This window comes from Centruroides sculpturatus, unplaced genomic scaffold (assembly GCF_000671375.1).
Source record: "Centruroides sculpturatus isolate CEXI.00-Female unplaced genomic scaffold, Cexi_2.0 scaffold382, whole genome shotgun sequence".
Taxonomy (NCBI): Eukaryota; Metazoa; Arthropoda; class Arachnida; order Scorpiones; family Buthidae; genus Centruroides; species Centruroides sculpturatus.
The window spans coordinates 172172-193873 of record NW_019384562.1 but is presented as its reverse complement, the minus strand read 5'-3'; the positions used below and the strand labels follow the sequence as shown (position 1 = coordinate 193873).

General features: G+C 29.4%; 1 protein-coding gene across 1 annotated transcript in view; it reads right to left on the bottom strand.

Moving 5' to 3' along the window:
- Positions 1–21702, bottom strand: part of LOC111623970 (tankyrase-like protein) — a 70374-nt gene that overhangs the window by 17083 nt on the left and 31589 nt on the right. The window contains exons 15-19 of the mRNA XM_023366711.1: positions 21263–21322; positions 10575–10694; positions 5637–5789; positions 5447–5557; positions 4083–4121 (exon numbers count right to left, since the gene is read on the bottom strand). Of these exons, the coding sequence (XP_023222479.1) occupies positions 4083–4121; positions 5447–5557; positions 5637–5789; positions 10575–10694; positions 21263–21322 (483 nt within the window). The remainder of the gene's footprint in view (positions 1–4082; positions 4122–5446; positions 5558–5636; positions 5790–10574; positions 10695–21262; positions 21323–21702) is intronic.

Below are 21702 nucleotides of genomic sequence, written 5' to 3'. Positions count from 1 at the left end.
ACAACAAAGAAAAATACAATTATTTATGCAATAAATATAATTGGTTATATTTTATTTTTAAATATATTTGAATATATATTGGATATTTCTGTAAATAAAAATTGGCTTATTTTGTAAATTTATTTATAAATAAAAATTACAAGACAACTAACTCAATAACCTAAAAGAGATAAAGAATGTAGACAAAGAACTTGCTTTATATGTTCTTTTTGCTGATTTTGGGTTATCAAGTTAATAAATAGTCTTATGAGGTTAACCAGTATCTAGTAGATGTCTGTTGTATATAAAAATTACATTATTCATTATTAGAAGGAAGATAATATTCATCAATTTCTTCATTATTATCATATACAAATACAAGTATAATCACAATGAAGGGAATAAAGCATGACCAAACTTTTTTCAGTCCTCCCCTACAAAAGATTACAATCTAATAGCTCATTATTATTCTACTAGAAGGCATGCAAAAAAATGCCTCTACTGTATTGCAAATGGCCATGCCACAGTTATTGTTGTCTAAAGAGAAATCGTTTTAATCTTGAATGGCCATAAACAAATATATTTCTGGTCATTCAAAATTAAAACAATTTGTTATATATATATATATGTTACAGTCAAAACCCGTTTTTAGTTAGAACGCGTTTTAACTAGTTGAAACTAGTTTATACTGAATGTCCATGTTAAAACCCGTTTTGTCTAGTTGAAACTAGTTTATACTAAATGTCATTGTTAAAACCCGTTTTGTCTAGTTGAAACTAGTTTATACTGAATGTCTTTGTTAAAACCCGTTTTGTCTAGTTGAAACTAGTTTATACTGAATGTCTTTGTTAAAACCCGTTTTGTCTAGTTAAAACTAGAATTTACTGCTAGTCAAAAATGAATTTGAGTTAAAACTAGTTTTAACTAGACAAAACGGGTTTTAACAAAGACATCCAGTATAAACTAGTTTTAACTAGTTAAAACGCATCCTAACTAAAAACTGGTTTGACTGCAACGCATAGAGTGATTCGGGGTAAGATGGTAAGCGGGGGAAGATGCCTAATTTTTGATATTTTCAAACGGTGACGTCACATATTGTCATGTATTTGTATGATGAATCGTTGGGCCAATATTGAGTGCGGAAAGCTGTAGTTGGCTACCGTTACTTCATTTTCTACATCCGAGAAGAATAAAAGCTAGATAAGAACGAAGTTTTTGTTGTGAAATGTTTCTAGAATAATTTTAAACTAAAAGTTAAAATGGAATTTATTAAAAATTGCTAAAAACAATTAATGTGTGATGTAGTTAAGGTTCTAAAGTTTCCATTGTCAGCTACCGCCGATCCCGATCGGACATGCTGGAGCATGTGACTCTACTAGGCATCTTACCCCAACAAATGGAAAATATGCCACATTTTTCTTGGGGTAACGTGCCTATTTTTTGTTAATTGATTTCCAATATGCCTATTTTTAATAAACTTTTGTTTTCTCGTTTTATTGCAGGATATGCATAGAAATTATATAAGGACTTCTCAAAAAAGTTTTTGGACTGAAAAAAGCTTTCAGCTAGCTATAGAACACGTTAGAACGGGCGGAAACTTAACAATACTTATACTGTGCTGTTATACTTACTATGAAGTACTTTGTACTACATATGCAATAAATTAAATTTGGTTAAGAAATTCAAAAATTAATTTTAAGCAATTATATTTGTTATCTTACCCTAATGGCATTTGGCATCTCACCCGGATACTTGGGGTGAGATGCCTAAAATGCCAGACAGTGAAAAAGTCGTCATTGCAAACACAGTATACAATTTTTTAAAATAAACTCCAAAGTTTTATTTGAAAAACATACTCCAGAATATGATATTTTCATTAGAGGGCTCCTAAACCCAAATTAGCGCTGTAATTTCCTTCATAAGCAAAATGTTAGGCATCTTCCGCCGAATCACTATACATAACTTTATTTCCCCCAAACATATTTATGTAGCTAAAATTAGTTTTAACTAATGTTAAAAGTTAAAACTAGTTTTATCTAAAATCAAAACATGTACAGCAGTAAATTAACTAGACAAAACCCGTTTTGTCTAGTTAAAACTACAATTTACTGCTAGTCAAAAATGAATTTGAGTTAGAACTAGTTTTAGCTAGACAAAACGGGTTTTAACAAAGACATTTAGTATAAACTAGTTTCAACTAGACAAAATGGGTTTTAACAAAGACATTCAGTATAAACTAGTTTCAACTAGTTAAAACGCATTCTAACTAAAAACGGGTTTTGACTGTAACATATATACATACACATACACACACTAAACATTTTTCTGATATATATGTATATGTGTATGTATATATAAAAATACACACAAATGCAGGCAAATTACAACAAACTTTTAAATCCAAATATGTTGTAATTACTTCAGATGCCTGATTAAATCTTCAAAGCAGGATAAAAGGAATAACGATTCTTTCCATTGGTTGCAGTGTTAGACTTGTATGATTGGCAGATTGTACATCATGTATTGTTGATGAAACTCTAATTCTGAATGGCTACGTATAACACCTTTTCTTTATATACTGTATATACAGTCGAACTCCATTTATAAATTTATCAAAACTGAAAAAAGTATACAAGTAAAACTACTTATGAATTGCTCTTTTGGAGTGTCTACGGTTGTCACAAAAATATAGTGCAGCACAAATTAATGCCTTACATCCAAATTTGTACATTAATTCTTAACCAAAAAAGTTTTAATTTACTATATATACAATCAATTTTAACAACACCTAAAAGGAAAAGTAAACTCAGTCTAAAATTAGGTCACATACTTCTAAAAGCTTCAAGTTTTGTTTTTTTTTTCAATGGACTTTACACACAAAGGTACAGTATGTGATGTCAGTTGTCTCCTGCCAAAACTCCAATCTTGTGAAAGAACGAAGAGCCATTGTAAAAGTAAGCTTACACTGGAAGCAAATATCAAATACAAATTAGAAACCAGAGAGTGAATTTTATTCACAAGATTCATTCACACTACAAAATGTGGAAAGCAAAAATTTTCAATGTGTTAAAATGACAAAGCAATTTACTAAAAGAAAATTCATCAGAAACTGCACCAAATTACATATTATTTGCTTTACTTTTTGAATTTGCCATCAGTGTGAACTAACTTTAAGTCAATACATTATTTCATTTTTCACTTTTTTAATAATCGCTTTAAAATTTTCCATTTAAAAGTATATAATATGCTGTAGAGTACCAAAAAATATGATACGTAAGTGAGAAATTATACAAATGAAAAACATATATAACTGAAGTGTTTTATAACAAAGAAAGTACCATGTAGAAAACTATTAATGTATAATTGTGAGAAACATACAACCAAGAAATATATAAACTGAGTTCAACTGTATATTTATATTTCAAAATATGCATATGATGACAAATGAAAATATTCTTCAGACATACTTCACCTCTTTAAGGACAGCACATCTCAGGCAGTGTTATTTTAGCCTTAAAGAAATCCCCCCAAAAAAACTGAATTACTTATCATTACCATAACAATAAATCTTTAAACTGTATACATTAAATCTATACATTCTCTAGCCTTTGTATTGGGGAAATTATCATATCCAAAATTCTGGCATTAAAAGTGAGCCTAACATCCAAGAATAAGCCAATAGGCTTACTTTTCGAAAGAGTAATTGTAGAATTATCCAGTATTAAACTTTATAAAATATAATAATAGCAATAAAAAATTATTATTAATTGATGATATCTTTAAGTCTAGCAAAATTTTAATGTTTGCAGACATTTTTGGCTTTAAACTAAACTGCATTCAGATATGCTAGAATGCTATCATGCATTCATGCTAGTTTATAACAAAATACATTTAAATCTTAACATATATACATTGCATTAGTGGGCAACCTTAAAATTCAGTTAATTTTAGAAGCATCAGTATCTGACAATGTAATTTTTATCAAATTTAATCGTGTCATTCAAAATTTTTTATATAATTGTTTTTGTTGTTTCATTTTTATGAAAATTTAAAAAAAAAAAAAAAAAGACACTTTTCAAAAATAAAACCAATNAAAGACTTACCTGAATTAATGCTATGAGTCTTTCACTACCCTTATAATCCTATAACATAAATATAAATTTTAAATAAATATGCTAAATTGTATATATACATAGTTTTGGTTATATATAATGCATAAAGAATTTCACAGCTATACTTTAAAATTACCATTATTATTATACATCTAGACCAGGGCTTCTTAAACTTTTTTTTATTCATGACCCCATTTATGATTGTAATTTTTTTTGCTACCCCAAAAAATATAAAATAAAGATATATACAAATTTGCAAAAACAATAATGGTATACTCCCATAGTTCACTCTTGTGTTACAATGGAACAGAGACAACTGAATACACTGAAAAGCGACAACACTACACTAGTTCACACTAGTGTTGCTGAATCGTTGTCTCTCTGCATCAGAAGTGACACAAAGCGCAACTCATGAAACCTATGACACAAAGCGTGCCATTTTAAAACTCTCACAAATTATTTTCAATATTTTGCATTAAAATCTCGCGACCCCAAGATTTTGTTAAGCAACTCCAAATGGGGTCGCGTAGTTTAAGAAGCCCTGATCTAGACAATAAAATATACTTAAATCATTACCTTCGTATTTTGTTTCTGAGTGTTAATTTCATTATAATGTGTAATTAGAACATTTTAATATTCGTCTTATAAAATTTCTACTTTCAAAACCATTTTAAAGAAACAATAACTTTTAAAGTAAGCATACAGAAGACTTTTTTATAGAATAGTTTACTTAAATGTTTAAAATTTTTTCTAAGTTCTATTTCTTACAGATTCTAAATTATAATATCCATGGCACCAAACTACAGCTTTTCTACACCCTTATTGCAGCTCTCATATATCAGACTCCTACTCCTTATTACTGATGTGTAGGTAGGGGTCTGACTTTGATGCTATTGCAAAGAAGAGCTTTAAATCTGGTAATGTGCAAGTTTCTAACTTTTAAAAATATCATCATCCATATGATGCCATAAACTTTGCAATGCCCCAACAGCATGTGAAATTAATAATGTGAATAACAACTTATTCCATTTTGCCATTGCAATTACCACTTCTTGTCCCTTTGCAGACTTATGTTAAAAGTACTCTGAATAAGGATATATAGGAAAGATGTCACCCAAGGTAGTCACCTACCACCCGCAACTAAGAAAATGTCATTTTAAATAACTGTAACACACTTTAAAAGTTAAACGAATCTCAATCCAACAGTTTGTTACAGTAAAAATAATTTCAGCTTTCAAAGTTTGTAAATCATATTTATCTTACAACTAACTAATAATTGAATTAATTAAATATGATAAGTTTTAGCCTTGCTTTAACTATAAAAAATAAATAATTAAAAATTTCATATTACTTACAATTGATTGTAAATAGCTGACGGCTAGTAGTAAAGGTGTGTATCCGTCCTGATTGTACATTTTGACCATTTGAGATAATGTTTTTTGTACACTGGTCTCTACATTATTTGCCTAAAAATGAAAGAATTGCTTATTAACAAGAATATAACATAATTTATGAATAAAATTTAGTAAAATAAATGCATCTTACATTTTTCATTATTAAATCCAATATCGGCTTGACTTCTCTTTGGCATGCATGTTCTACGAGTGAATGAAGAAAATTGTTTTTTAAAGAAGGCCTGACATCGATCATTAATTCACAACCGGCATTCACAAAAATTTCTATCAACAAAAGGCAACCCTAGAAATATAAATATTTATTTTAAGAATTATGTTGAAAGATAGTTCAATTATTTTTACTATTTGCAATTGAATTAAAATTAAATACTGTACACAGTGTTTACTTTAAAATGCCACAATTTTTATTCTTAACTCATACTTTGTAACTTTAATTTTTATTCTAGAGTAGTTGAATTCATCCACAAAATTAAATGTATTGAGCTTAAATCAGACCCCATACACAGGTTCTGAACCAAACTTGAGCAAGGTTTTGCTCTTCTTATGAGGACAATACTTCAAGATGCTATACTTCAAGATGTGATTCAGAGATGCATACTTTTAGCTTCTAGGGTTGGCTATGCAAAGCCAATTGGCCTACTGATGGTATACAAACATTGTCATCCTACTTTTGCTTCAAAAAAGAAACTAGTTAGTCTTTTGCAGCATTGTTGAGTAATTCTGCTTATATGGAAAGTTTGAAAGTTCAAACCTTAGACTAGACTGCCCGCATGTGTTCAGACAAGTAAATCAAAACATAAGATTTTATAAGATACATTTATACAGTACAGCAATGGTGCGCAAACTGGGGGTCGCCAGAAGTTTTTTGGGGTCGCCAAATATTTATGAAATGCATTATGCCTGCATGCTGCATACCATACAGTGTACATATAAAGAGTGAAGCGCCGTCACTCACTGTTTAATTGCAATTTCATGCAGAAGATTCAAGGATTTTCCTGAAAGCAATCTTGGTTGGATTCGTGATCTATATGCAGTTCAACTCTTCAAATTAGTGAGAAAGAGCAATTGATAGATTTAATTAGTGATTATACTCTTCAAAATCAATTTAAGACTCAGCCTTGCCAAAAATTTTGGCTATCCGTNATTGGACATTAACGTCTGCTTGAAACATATTGGCCATGAATTGTTACTGACTGACATCAGAGTAGCTAATAAGAGGGAACAAAAATATAAAAATAATCCATCTACCAGCGATGCAGATAAACTATGTAAATTAACAGTTAGAATAACTGTTACAACCATTAATTCTTTACGCCTCTATGTCCTTAATATTTTGATTTTGTTTTTATATTGTTCACATAGACCTTGTTTATAAATAGAACTTATTATATTGGTGTAGTTTCAAATTAGCAACAAGAGGAAGTAATCTTTATTTTTACCAGTGAAAATAATAATACTTTTGTTTAACTTTTTTACTTAGACTTCCTCCCTTTGCTAATTCCAAACACACACACACACACACACATATATACAGTAGAGCGTCGTTTATCTGAAAGCCAGTTATCCAAAAGAATTCCAGTTGGCAAATTTAAATTTTCACTAGTGCTGTGGCACTGCAATCTTTGGCTATATCTTGGGCTACTCCAATATTTTTTTTGTTGGTGTGTGTGTTTTAGCTGGCAGCACTGGCACTTTTGTCTGGTGTTTTTCTGAGGACTGTGTGTTGTGCTGAATCGAACGTTTTTGATACTAGATCAACTTCTAAAGTATAATTTTTTTGTTTTTATATTTTTCAATATATTTATTTTGTTTGTAAAAAAATAAAGAAATAATTTTTAACGATACAATAGCCACAATTATTATTTTAAAAAGTTTATGTTAGGCTTAACATCGACGAAAATTCACACGAAGAAAAATTTCAACATGAGATAAGTTAATATATTTTTTTGTACATAATTGGTTATCCGAAAAATAAGTTATCCAAACAACCTCAGTCCCCAATTGATTCAGATAAACGACGCTCTACTGTATATAGTTCCATGTCCTTCTATTAATGCACTCAAGGCAATATAATTTGGAGAAAATTTGTTAGCTGGAAAAGTAGCTATCAGTAATAAACAAGCTATTGTTGACATGCTATATTTAATGTCATACAAATTATTTTATATAAAGACAAATTTTACTGACAACAGTCAGGTGAACTAATGAGCTAACCATAGTCTTTTTGGCAGAAATTGTTAAGAGGCACTTAAAAAAATGAATAATTCACAGGCTTTTCACAATCCTGCACCTAGCTTATTGATATAAATACATTGACGATATTCTAATACAGAATGATTTCAATTCTTTCATCAATCATATCAACAGTATGTTTCTGTCCATTCAGTTCTCTCTAGTGATAGAGAATGTGACAGCAGTTACCTCCAATATTCCCAGTTATACTCTTATCAGTTCAGTGGTTTTGTTAATGCTGTTTCTACATTGAAAATATGTAGAGCTTATAGATATTATTCTTCTGTAAGTACATCAAATTTGGTATTATAACTCAAAACTCTACACACAACAGTGGATTTTTGGCTGAACAAGTTTTCCAGTGTACAATGCAGAATTAAGCAAAAATTGTTTTCGCCCATCACCTTAGCACCAGAAAGAAGAAAGGCATGCTTTTTGCTTACTCTCAGAACATTTACGGCTAACATTATGTATAATTTATTAAAGCTGTGTGAAAATCTCTATCTTTGAATACTGCTATCATTCTTGCCCATTCTACACAAATATTTTGCAATGAGAGAGAGAGAGAGAAAGAGACAGAAATCAGCATATACAGGATAACATTAGAAAAATAAGAAATCATTTCAAATTTATTTGCATGCAACTGAAAGAAATTTGAATAAGTGTACTACAGGAATACCAAAAAAAAAAACACGAAATACCAAAGAAAAACAATGACTTTAACCATATTAGTTTTGGCCCAAAATTACCAGCTAAAATGGAACAAAACAAAAGTTTTGTCTACACCACAAAATCAATGTATTTTATTTTTGGCAGAGGCCTTATATATATTAAAATATGTGGAACGGAGTTATTGCTTCTGGAGAAATGATCTTTCTAACATTTGAACCATCCAAACCCAACACTTTGAACTTGATTGGTTTTATAGTAAATTGAAAAAGCTCAAAGCATTTATTGACTGAATGGAAGTGTTTTTATTTTAATTTATATTTCAGACAAATGATCAATATTGTAAATTATGTAAACTTTTTTTTTTTGCATTAAGTACAGGTTTTATGTATGTGATAATTGCCTACATCTAAAGTATATATTTATATTTCTTTTCTAATATTTACAAAAACATAAGAGAGACAAATTATTATTAAATCACATTTATAGATAAAAATAACAGACAATGTTTTTAATAAAAATCATCAAATTGAGCAGTGGGCTTATGGACATGAAACATAGTTTCTGTGATTAATCTAAATGGTAAAAACCAGTCGGTTGAATGTTGAAGTGAGACAAGTTACATTATAATGGTCGTAATGTAAACAAGTTTGTAAAAACCTGGCATTTTATATTGCAACAACTCAACCAATCATGCACAAACTATTCATTAGTGAATATGGCCACAAGCACAATGACCCAATGAACATAATATATGGGGTAATAGCCCCCATAATTATGTACGGTACATAAGACTTAACTTATAATAGCTCCTAAACTAATCACTTGTTTGAAGAAAAATGAAAAATGGGTCTTCATTTTTTATTCTCTTTCCAACGATTTCTAAATTGTCTTTCTGTGATCATTTTCTATGAAGTTATGAAGCATAGCTATTGTTTGCATCAAAAATATCTACAGACTAAATTTCAGTTATGTATGAAATGAGAATGTGCGCCTATTATTTTGAGTAAAAAAAAAAGACACTTTTCAAAAATAAAACCAATTATAAGACATGAGTGAATATTAAGAACAGAGAACAGTTTAAATGATATATTAGACTTAAAATGATAATACAAATCAAGTACAGTAAGACCCCGCTTAATGCTGCCTTGATTAACGCTGATTCAATATAACACGGTCTGCTCAAAGCCTTAAAAAAAAAAAAATTTACGATGATTTAAATTATTGTGGCATTTCATTGATTCGTATATAATACGATTATCCCCAAACAAAAACCAATCAGCAAAAAATGGCAATTCTTTGTAGTGCTGTACTTTCCTTAAATCTATGTTTGTTTTGTGCAATGTAGGAAAAAATATAACATCATGGATGCCATAAGCAATATCGACTTCGCTTGGCAAGAATTAACTGATAAATGCATGAACAAAAGTGGAAAAAGTTATGGCTGAAGGTATCCAAGAATTCTCAACAAGAAGAGCCTACACTGTATTGTTAGGTTGACCTTTGGTCAACCTAACAATACAGCAGGACAGAGATGCAGACGAGCATAATATTGAGGAGTTACTGCAGGTTTCTGGTGAGAGCCTTATCAATGATGACCTTCAGAAAATGGCAGAACAAGAAATTCATGTAGAACTGGAATATAGAGATTCTGAAAATGAAGAACCCAAAGAATTTCTCTACAGATTTCCTTAGTAAAAGTTTTGATAACTGAAATTGTTGACCAAACTGTAGCAAATGATCCAGATTTTGAAAGGAGTGCAAAAGCAAGACAGGGTGTTTTGGATATGATCTCTTGCTACCGATATTTGCTTAAGGAAAGAAAAAGAAAAGCAACAAATGAAACTACATGACTTAATTGCAAAAAACAAGAATTTCAGAAGAGCCAGGACCTTCATCACAAAAAATGAACATTACATTTCTGTGTGCATATGTTTCTGTGTTATTTAATATGTATTATTATGCAAATTAATGTAAACATAACATAAAATTAAAGTAAAATCTGTTTATTTTTGGTTGCATGTTCCCCTTTCCCTATTTACTCTGTGCTAAAGTAACCTTGTTTAATGCTGTTTTGTTTAGTGCTTTCTCGTCTAGGAATGTATCGTATCCCCCACATTCAGCAGGGTCTTAATGTACTTAAAACTGTAAACGTATCATTATGTACCTTTTGAGCAGCTAAAGAAAACGGCGATTCACCTTCCTTATTTATTGCTTTTGGATCACATCCTTGATTAATAAGTAAATTAGCAATTGCTTTAACAATTTTATCATGTTCAATTTTTTCCTGCAAAAATAAAAGACAAATTAAAATTTATAAATATTTAAAACTTATCACATTTCCCATCTTATAAAACATACTAATAAGCTTGCAAAGATCGTTTGAGCATTTGAGGAACCAAAATGTAACATTCCAATACAAAATACAAAAAAATAATTGTCATCAAGTTACACATTTTCGGAATCTTGATGACATTCTCGTTTTCTGTTTTATGTGGTAATCTACAACTTATATACTTTATTCCAGTCAGATTAAGGGCATTTGGATTTTTGTAGTACATTAGTAACTCTCTAAGCCCACTCTGACTTAATCGTCACTATCAGATTTTAAAGACGCAAGTCTTATAAGATGGAAAAATAGCAGTACATGAATTATTAAACTATATTTCTACATATAATTTTACTTTAGTTAATAATTAAAGTAGAAATCATGCAGTATTTTTTATGCAACACAATTCGTTTGCAACTAATCATATTAGGTAAACATCATTATAAAAAATTATCCAATTACAGAAATAATTTTCAAATCAAATATTTCGATTTTGGAGTAAATGTAATTTTCATCTGAAATCAAGAAAAATCTTTCAAGATAGAATAATAAGTTATTCTAAGTTTGTAAAAGTTATCAAACGATCACAAATGGCTTAGAGTAAGAATGAAAAATATTAATTTGTAGTAGTATGAGCCATTTAGAAATTATATCAAAAAACTAAACTTGCAGATTCAATATTAAAAATCAGCTTATGACCAATTCTGATATTGAATCTAAGGTCTAAATGATGAAGTCCGTAAAGGCCTTAACCACCTTTCTAGTAGAGAAAGAAAAATGTCGCTTTCTAGCTTCCAATTTAGTGCTTTTACATCTTGCTGTTGCAATTTCAGCCTTTTCTCCACAATGTTGTTCTTAAAACTTTTAGTAAGCATTTATTAACAATTAGCTATAATATCACATTTTTAAAATAAATCTATTATAGAGAGATTATTTTGACTAGATTAAACACAAAATGTAATCTCAAACCTTATATATTAGATTCGATGCAATTTTTACAAATCTTGACAAATCCACAGCCAATAGGTGTTGAGCATTTAATTCCAACTTATTTCCTATTTTAAATCACATAGTTTAAATCCAAAGAGTGCCACTTTGTTTCCTTCAAATTACTAGTAGATATTAAAAGCTTTTTATCATCCATCTTATTTAGTTTATAAGCATCTTGTGATTTCTGTTTCCTTATCTCTCTAGAACCAATTTGACATATAGAAAGACTTTAGTTTGCTGCATATAGTTAAGTTATATGACTTTTCGTCCATTGCACAAAGACAAATATATAATAATGCAATCCGACTGTTGACGCTAGATGTCAGAAGAAAGAATATTTACTTTACTAAATGAATAATAACCAATATTTATGAAAATTTAGTGAATTACAAAGACCAATAAATTTCTTGGTTTGTCTGCTTTTCTGTCAATTTCTTACTAAAAAAATTGTTCTGCATTGACTGTGAAAATGCAACATTAGAGTTTTTTAAACTTTTTGTTGTTTTAAAGAAATGAATAAAATCAGTGTTCCACAACAGCTGATGTCCAAATGTAAGGTTTATTTGAATGTTAAAACTATTATGGTGCTAACTAAAGATTTTTCACATTAATACATTTGTTTTATAATAATGTAAAATGTTCTCCCAGTAAATATAGAATACATTATCCGAAACAGACAAATTTCTACGTATTTGATGAAATATAAGGATATATAATTCAATGTCTGAAAGACTTCTGAATATCTAACAATTTTACCTGGATTAATTAAATTAAATTTTATCATCAATGTCCTCAAATAATTCATATACAGTATATACTTTTAAACTATGTTCATAGCAGTATTAAAACATATATATATTTTTTTCAATGATTAGCAACACACAAAAAAAGATTAACACTAAATTTTTTTTTCAAAAATAATAGATAATTATTTTGAATTTTTTACAAACAAATATAATTTTATTGCCAAAAATCTAAAGGTCAAGCAAGAACACTGGTAATTAACATAGTTGCTACCATAATACCAGTATAACACAGTAATAAGTACAACTAGACACCAATAAACAGCCATAAAAATGGAGGAAAAAGTTTAATTTCTTCAAAATACATCCATTTTTTTTATTTTTTTTTTGCTGGTTATTGATGTCTAGGATACTTATTACTGTGTTATATTGGTATTGTGGTAGCAACTACAGGTATACCCCGGGTTACGTTGTTTTGAGTTAAGTCATTCTCAATTATACGTCATTTGTTAAAAAAAAAAAAAATTAATGGATAAATAAAAATCAAGTTTAAGTCATTTTATTCAACTTTATGCCTGTCTGCCATGAATACTGAAGTTGTAATATCACTAGAAATGTGTTAAAAGCACATAAAAGTAAATGTTAATATAATCATCATAAATAATAGAGATGGAATATGAAAACATCTGTGACATCTGTGAATAATTTTAATAACTATGTTTGTTATTTAACCTTACAAAATCATCTTATTTTATAATATCTTAGAGCAAACCACATTCACAAATAAAAAAGAGTCCATGATGTACTGTAAACATTGCCAAATTGTAAACATGTATATTTACAAGTATGTACGTACATGTATTTGTAAATTTAATTACTTTTTTCTGTACTATATTAAAAACTAAAATTTATTTGTTTGTAAGCTTAGAATAGATTCTTATTAACCATATATTATTAAAACTGCATTTATAAATAAAATACAAAACTGGGAATGATTATTTGTGGTTTAGCCTAGTAACAAGTAAATTCAAAACGACTTAAGTCATCTCTCCTGGAACAAATTACTGACGTAAGGCGAGGTATACCTGTACCAGTATTGTATACTGCTAATACTGCATATTCTGCTAATTATAACAACCAATTGGATAAATTTCCAGAAGAGATTATGTAAAACCCAAAATATTCCAATCTTCAACTTCAATTAGAATTAAAAAAAAAAAAATTTAAAGTAACACAATTAAAATTTGAAACAAAAAAATTATTTGTTGTATTAGAAAATAATATTTAAATTTAAATGGTGACATTTTGCAGTTCAGATTTTAAGCTATTCGTTCAATGTACAAAATGGTTGCATTAAAAATTACAAAGAAGGCTATGTATAAGCCAAAATGTGTTTTTCTATCTATAAATAGAGTTCTTTGATTTGTCTTTGTGATCTGCTTGAATTGTTACATAATAGTGCCATGACTCATTTATTTTGAATNACATACATATACAGTCGACCCCTCTATAACGTGGTTTCCTATAACAGAAATTCCTATAAGGTAGCGAAAAAATTGTAGCAGTATTCGTATAAAGTGACTCGTAAAACGTCGTCGCCGACTCCTGTCGCGACAAGATTGGTCGAATCTGGACCAATAGTGAACGAGCAGCAGAACTACTTTCCGCCGACCAGCGCCACGCTACAGAGAGTTTAGGCGGCTAAATTGAGTTTATATATAATGCTGTACAGGCGATAATAAATTATATATAAATCAGGTTATTAAGTATTAGGTTGAGTCATAAGTAATGCTGTTTGAATAGACTTTATTAACATTAAAAGAGATATTTATTTGTTCTAAAAGCTTCTTGTCCTATTCAATTGTTGTGCTTTTTAAATCTCACAACTTCACAAATGATATCAACTAAATGATACGAACAAAACTATCCTGTATGATAAGTCCTGCATTTGTCAAGTTGCGAGATTTTAGAAGTACAAAAAAATATATTTGTCCATTATATATGACAGTTATCACCATCAGTGACAAGACTTCTACAAGATACAAGATTTTTTAACACTTTTCTTATAAAATTCATTAAATTTTCATTCAAAAACACTTGTGTATGCTACTGGATGGCTTCTTTTAATGGAAACGCTTTTAATTTAAGTCCAATTTAACAGGATTGAAAGAGCTGGTATTCTGTAGGTACTACAATGGATATAAGGGGTACTGGAGAAAACAAGAAAAACTTTCCAATTAGCTTTCATTAACTCTGTCGGCTCAAGTGCTGATGTGTAACAAAATAACACCCTCCACAATTGTCAAATTTTGATGATTTTAGTTAGAGTTTTCAAAGTTTTTCCAATAAAGGCATCATTAATTAGATATTTAATGCTTCATTTGGGTTCAATGATGCAAAATGCAGTATTCCCCTCAAAATGCACAAGGTGCACCTTTTGAGAATAATTATCACATTTTGTTCTTGAGCTGGAGCAGGAACCTTACAATATAACTGCTGTCTTTTACAAATGACATTAAGCATACAAAACCTATTTCTCATCTCTGGCTACTATTCTGTACAGAAATAGGATTTGTTCTTGCCTTTAATTTAATTTAAGAAGTGAAATGCACATGGATAATTCAACTTGATGTGTCTGTTTGGTAAAATTATTTGGAATCTGCATCTCACAAGTTGTTTGTATTTCATAATTAATGTAATTACCAAACTGTCATTGATCAAGAAACTCAGACTTTATCTGTGATTTGCATACTTAGAAAATGCCATGGCTGACCCAAAACTAAGTCAAATAATTGTCCAGAAACAGGCTCATCTTCAAGGCTTTAGTTCCCATTTAAGCCTTTACTGCTACATGTACAGTACCACATATAAAGTTTATTGCCACAACTGCAGTGTTATCTTTTCCAATCTATATAACATTACAACCCTTAAATATTCTTTTGAGAAGCTCATTTTAAATAACTAATAACTTCAACTATTAAAACAGTTACATAATGTATTAGCCCTCAAGTTGACCAGTATATTATAAATATTAAGATGCCTATCTTTTGACATTAAAATGCTTCAATAGAGATAAATATTAGCAGTCTTTCAATTTTTATTGCCAAAAAGACAATCGATTTCATATTACATAAGTAATTTGGCATCAAGTGCTTGTTCAATTTTCAGTAACAACATCACTTACAACTCGACCTGATATTAGCAAGAAACAAGAGTATTAATAGCACAGATACATTTTATTCAAGACGACATGCTTGAAACCAATACCAGCCCAAGAAATTGCTGTCTTGGTGTAATTACAATGTGGCTAGTAACCAAAACTTTGTTGTTGTCATTAATCTAATTAAAAGAGTCACCAATCTAGTAATGACTGTTAAGAAAAGACAAAAATTATCAACTTTTCAACAGTGTTTTCCATTTTAAAACAACATAAACTTCAATTAACAGTTAATTTTAAAAAACTTCTAAAATAACTGAAACCTTTTAGAATTTTCATAAACAAAAATCAATCTAGATTGATGACTCTTCTGCAAATTAAGCTAATTAATTGAATAATTTTAAATAAAAAATTATGTTTTATGCAAAATTAATAATTTTTCTTATATTGATTATAAAACAATGCAAACTAAACATTAGTAGTAACAAAAAAGAAAAAAATGATTAATACGGCATTTATGAAAAATATTAAGAAGTGAACAAATAGAGAAACAGACAACAAATAAGATTAAAACACAAATTAAATTAAAGAAAAAAAGAATTTTGTCCAACAATAAAGCCATCACCTACTTCTTCCCTGAATAATTCCTTCCCTTTTTCTTCTGTACTGCTCTCACTTATCTCTTCAGAGCAATTTGCTTCTGTAAATGTAGATTTGCTGATGTTGTCCTCTTTCTTGGTAGATGATGATGAAAATGGAATATGACAAATGAACATGACAGTGCAAAATGGATAAATAAGGACGGCGTGCGTAATTTTATGGCATTTGTTTGATACTCTGCTCTTAGTAATATTCAAATGGCATTAAAATTTATATGCAAACACTTTTTTTAATACTTTGGTATTACTGAAAATTTTTCATATATTTTAAATGATTAATTTAAGAAAGTTTACACAGAAAATAAAAATCATATATAAGTTTAAATTCTACAAATCATATATAAGTATTTAGTTTGATTTTGTGAAAAGTATAAAATAAACATTCAAAGTAATTAAAACATATTTTTGTATGTTTTTAAAATTTCAATAATTTGAATGGTTAAATCCTGCTTTACAGAAAGCCGACACAAAATAAAATAATTATGTTGATGAATGAATTCCAAGTACTTTTGAATCCCTTAATGACGAGTCAAAAAGCTCAAAACTACCAGGAACTCATTATGTTTTAATGATATTAATTTATTTTGTGTTGTATTCCCAATACATTTAGCTTTTTATAGAGATTGCGTTTGTCATAAGCTGAAATATTCAAGTCATAGACATTGTAAAAGTATTGTACACTAGAAATTCTCCCATCAAGCATAACAGAATACATTTTATGAGAAAGTAAAGATTGAAGAATTGAGAAGAAGAGAGATTTCAAGGAGAATTGCTAATATTTCTACAAATTGAGTAGTTTATACTTGAGCTTGATGTTGTTCCTACAGACCTTGACAAAACCTTTCTTACTGAATGTTGCTCAAGTCAGACTTCAAGAATCTTGGTTGTTCTTATTCTTTTAGATCTAGAATTTACCTGACCAATTTTACTCTTATGCTTTCTCCTAAGAATTTTTTTCTGACAACAAAATAATGAGTCTTTAGTTGGTTTATTTTGTTTTGTTAAGTTATGGCAATGTAACACTTGGGTGATCTATCTAGGGGAATACCTTCCATGAGGTTTTTTTAAGGGTAACTGGTCCATATTCAGGCATTACAGATGTGGAGAAACCCAGAAAACTCCATGTGACCAGCCCATCCCGGTGAGGCATGAACCCACAACCTAACTCCCAATGTTCAGGAAACAAAACTTGGCCACTGGTGGGCCCATAAGTCTTTTTATTCAATAATTCCACATTGATAAAACAAAGATGAATTATATGTACGTTACTTAGATGAGCAATAACACCTTCTAAATAACGGGCTTGTCAGATTGTTACTTCTGATTGGATAATAGTATGTCACATGGTGATTATAAAAAGATTTTTTAAAAATTTGTTACAGAAGTGATATGACGTGATTATCATTTTTTAAAGTTTAAATTTAATAAAATAAGTTTAAAATACATCATTTGCCAAAATATTTACAAATGAAACTTAAGGGAAATTCCCTTGTTGAGCATGAATGTCAAATGGTCACTAACATCACTACAACATAAATGTGATCGTCAATCCCAAATCAATAAAAAGTTTATTCTGTAGCTAATATTTCCACACAATAAGTAGCCTATACTTTCAACCAAAAAATTAAAAAAAATATAACCAAAATTTCACCTACACTGGACAAAAACTGCAGGAGTTATAAGAAATTCACACACAGACAACTGCTTTTATATTAGCAATATGAAAAAACTGTTTATAGACAAAAAAAAATTCTTCTGTCTTAATGATATATTTAGTTAAAAAATAATTCCATTTTATTATTATTATAAGCTTATATTTAACTTATTTGCATCTACTCCCATGTATGAGTAGGAAAATTTATTGCTTAGAGAAATTATCAAAAATGTACCTTCTAATAGTAGTAAATTATATACAAATTAATATTCTACAGAGATAACCAACTTCTCCATACGAATGTACTTTATACTTTTTTCAATGTTATAAAAATTTTTTAAATATTTTACTTATTAATTAACTACCACTTTCTAGTTTATTGGAGAACATACAGATGTTTGCCACAACTTTCAAATACTTTGTCCTTTCATCCATCTAAAAAGTAGAAATGAAAAAAAATTGCAAACAGAAAACACTTTTTTTTTAATTAAATGTTTTCAAAAACATCCTCACTTCAAGCAGACAATCCAACATCACACTCCTTAGTGGCAAAGTTCACTGGAGCATATTTCATAAAAAGTAAACACAGCAGAGCATCGATTATCTGAATGTCAATCAACAGAAAGCATTCCAGTCGGCAAATTTAAATTTTCACTAGTGATGTGGCGCTGCAATCTTTGGATATGTCTTGGGATACTCCAATATTATTTTTGTTGGTGTGTGTGTTTTAGCTGGCAGCACTGGCGGACCATGAGAGGGTACTTAAGGAGATGCCAGGATTGGAACGAATTTCAACATGGGATAGGTTAATATATTTTTTTGTACATAATTGGTTATCCGAAAAATTGATTTTTCAAACAACCCCAGTTCCCAATTGATTCGGATAATCAATGCTCTGCTGTAGTTCTTATGCTGCTAAATCAGTATCTTAGCTTTCTACTGCATTTACTCAAATTTATTCTCTTTTACACTTAAAAACATTCATTAAAACCTCATAATTCATGTAAATTCTTGATTTTTACTGTGAATGACAAACATCCATAAAACTTCCAATAGAGCAGGAAATAGATTTTTGATGGCCAAGAAACTTTTCAGCATTTTTTCAAGTTTACATAGTTTTAATAATATGTAAATAATGAATTAGAATATATAAAACATTTAAACTGACACAAGGCACTTGAAAATTTTGAACTAAATTTGTTTTACTATTTAAACAGAAATGAAATAATTACAAATGTAACTTTTACTAAATTAAACACTTTTATATTTCCTTTAAATTAGTGTTTTTAAAAAAGCTTCAAAACTGTAATTGAAAATCCTCTCATTTTGGAAAAAAATTGCTTCATTATGTTATAATTTTTTATTGCAAAAAAGAGTCCTTCTGTAAGGATATATTGGAAAGAAAGAGTATATGGCCCTCTCTATTTGATACTAGATTGGAAAAGTGGGCACGACGGCCAGTTTGTGCTGACACTGACTTTTACTCCCAAAAGTCCAATTTTTCAGAGTAATCCATATTTTATATGAAAGAAAAATATTTAAACTTGAAACAAACTCTTAGAAGCAATATATGCATATGTAAAATCTGATAAATTCCCATGGAAAAGTTTTAAGCATTTAGATTTTAATTTTCTAGTAATTTTACACTGTAAAAATATGTTAAATTAATATAAATAATATTGATATACAGTAGAACCTCCATTATCCGGATTTTCGATTATCCGGATTGTTCAAAATAAACAAAAGTTTTACGAATTTGCTGATTTGAACTTGGCGAATTACGACACTGTTTATGTACGTGATGGAATGCATAACTTTTTTTGTTTCAACAACGTCTCACCCAGCACAGTGGTCGTAAACTCTTAAATATATTTTACGTAGTAATAAAAATATAACTTGACATACGTATTTATAAATAATTTATATTCAAATTACATCATTTCTATGACCAAGGGCGGCGTAAGGCATGGACGACGTGGGCCACCGCCTATGCCTCGCGGTCCGAAGGGCCTCGCGCCTCGAAGGTTTACGCATTACTTAGAAGCCGTGAACGCGACGAAAAAATTTTACTCGTCATAAAACGATAAATAGTTTGTCAAATTTTTATTCATAAAAATGCAGTTTCAACTGCTTTTTATTTTATAAAATCTGTCTTCTTGCGCCACCAGAGGGCCTTTTAAACAATAGGTAGTCTGTTAGCATTGGTCAGTAGTAGTCCAAATTCAATACGAACATTTGTTTCTTGAAAATTTGACCACGATTTAAATACAGTATTTACTTTTAATATTACCAATATGTCATCGAAAAGAAAACGTGTTGTATTATCATTAAAAGACAAATTAAAGTATTTGTTTCGATTATCCGGATTTTTCCTTATCCGGACTACCTTCATCCCCAATTAGTCCGGATAATCGAGGTTCTACTGTAATTGTATTTCTAATTTTGATATAAAACATTTTCATTAAATTTTATGGACTATAAAGTTTTATAAATTTTCTTAACACCAAAAGTACTGCTTATACCAGTAAATGAATTGCAGTCTTACAAATTTCATGCCCACAATAACGTATAAAATCACAATTTACAGAACATAACCAAACCCAAAAGCAATGTTTCTATAGAAATTTTCTCATTTCTTAATTGATTCATAGATAATATGATTCACTAGCAACAATCAATACAATAAATTAAATAATAAAAATTCTCAGTGATCAATTAATAGCTCATTGCTTTGATATAAGCTGTAACAGATGTTGTATTTATCTGTTATTCTTGTTTCAATTTAAGTAAATTTAATTCTTTTAAATTAAAGTATTGAATGTTATTTTATAACACCCTCTCATGGACATTAAAAACACCTTTCAGCCATAGCTGGAAATTTGGATGGGTCCACAAGTGTAGAGAGATGAGTAGAAAGGAACATTTCCTAAAGCACATTGCAGATCACAACCCAATAGATGAAAAATGCTATTTTCTAATAATACATCAATACTTTTAGATATTCTTTTCTAGAGAAACGTTTACAATATACTCCAAAGAATATAATACATGTGAACAGAAATGCAAATTCAAACATTCAATTCTTCATAATTAATTTAACTGTATTACCTACAGAATATATTATATGAATAAAATACATTATAATTTTTAAATTCTGTTTGCTAGTTATTTAATATAATAAATTTTTCAGAAAAATAATCGTTATAATGTGATTTACGAACAAATGCCATAAAATTGGTACATGAATAAGCAAACTCTTTGGATAAAAAAGATGACAACAACAATTTTTTCATAATAAAACAAATACACGTAACACAACTTACTATTGAGTCTTCCTTTAAAGTTCTTATTTCTTCGGCTTCTCTCATTACAAAATGATGTAACTAAAAATACAGATTGTTATTTAGTACTCTATAATATAAAACTACTTATTCTTTTATTCTATTTCTCATAATAATAATAATAATAATAATAATAATAATAATAATAAGTGTGATACCGGCTCGGACGTCGCCCGGGTTAACAAGGTCCGCGTTCGTGGGTTAGGCAGAGGCTCACGTTCGAAAAATAGGCCACAGTCTCCCTTGGTTACCGGTGGAGAAAGCAGCGCCGGCCCAAGCATGGCTACTGCAATGCCCTCAACAGATGTGAGGAATCAACCTAGCCTTGGTGTTTCTGTGGCAATTCATCCACAGACCACAAAGGCTGGAAAACCACGCCAACGGATGAAATGGACAACAGAAATGAACGAGTTTATCATCCG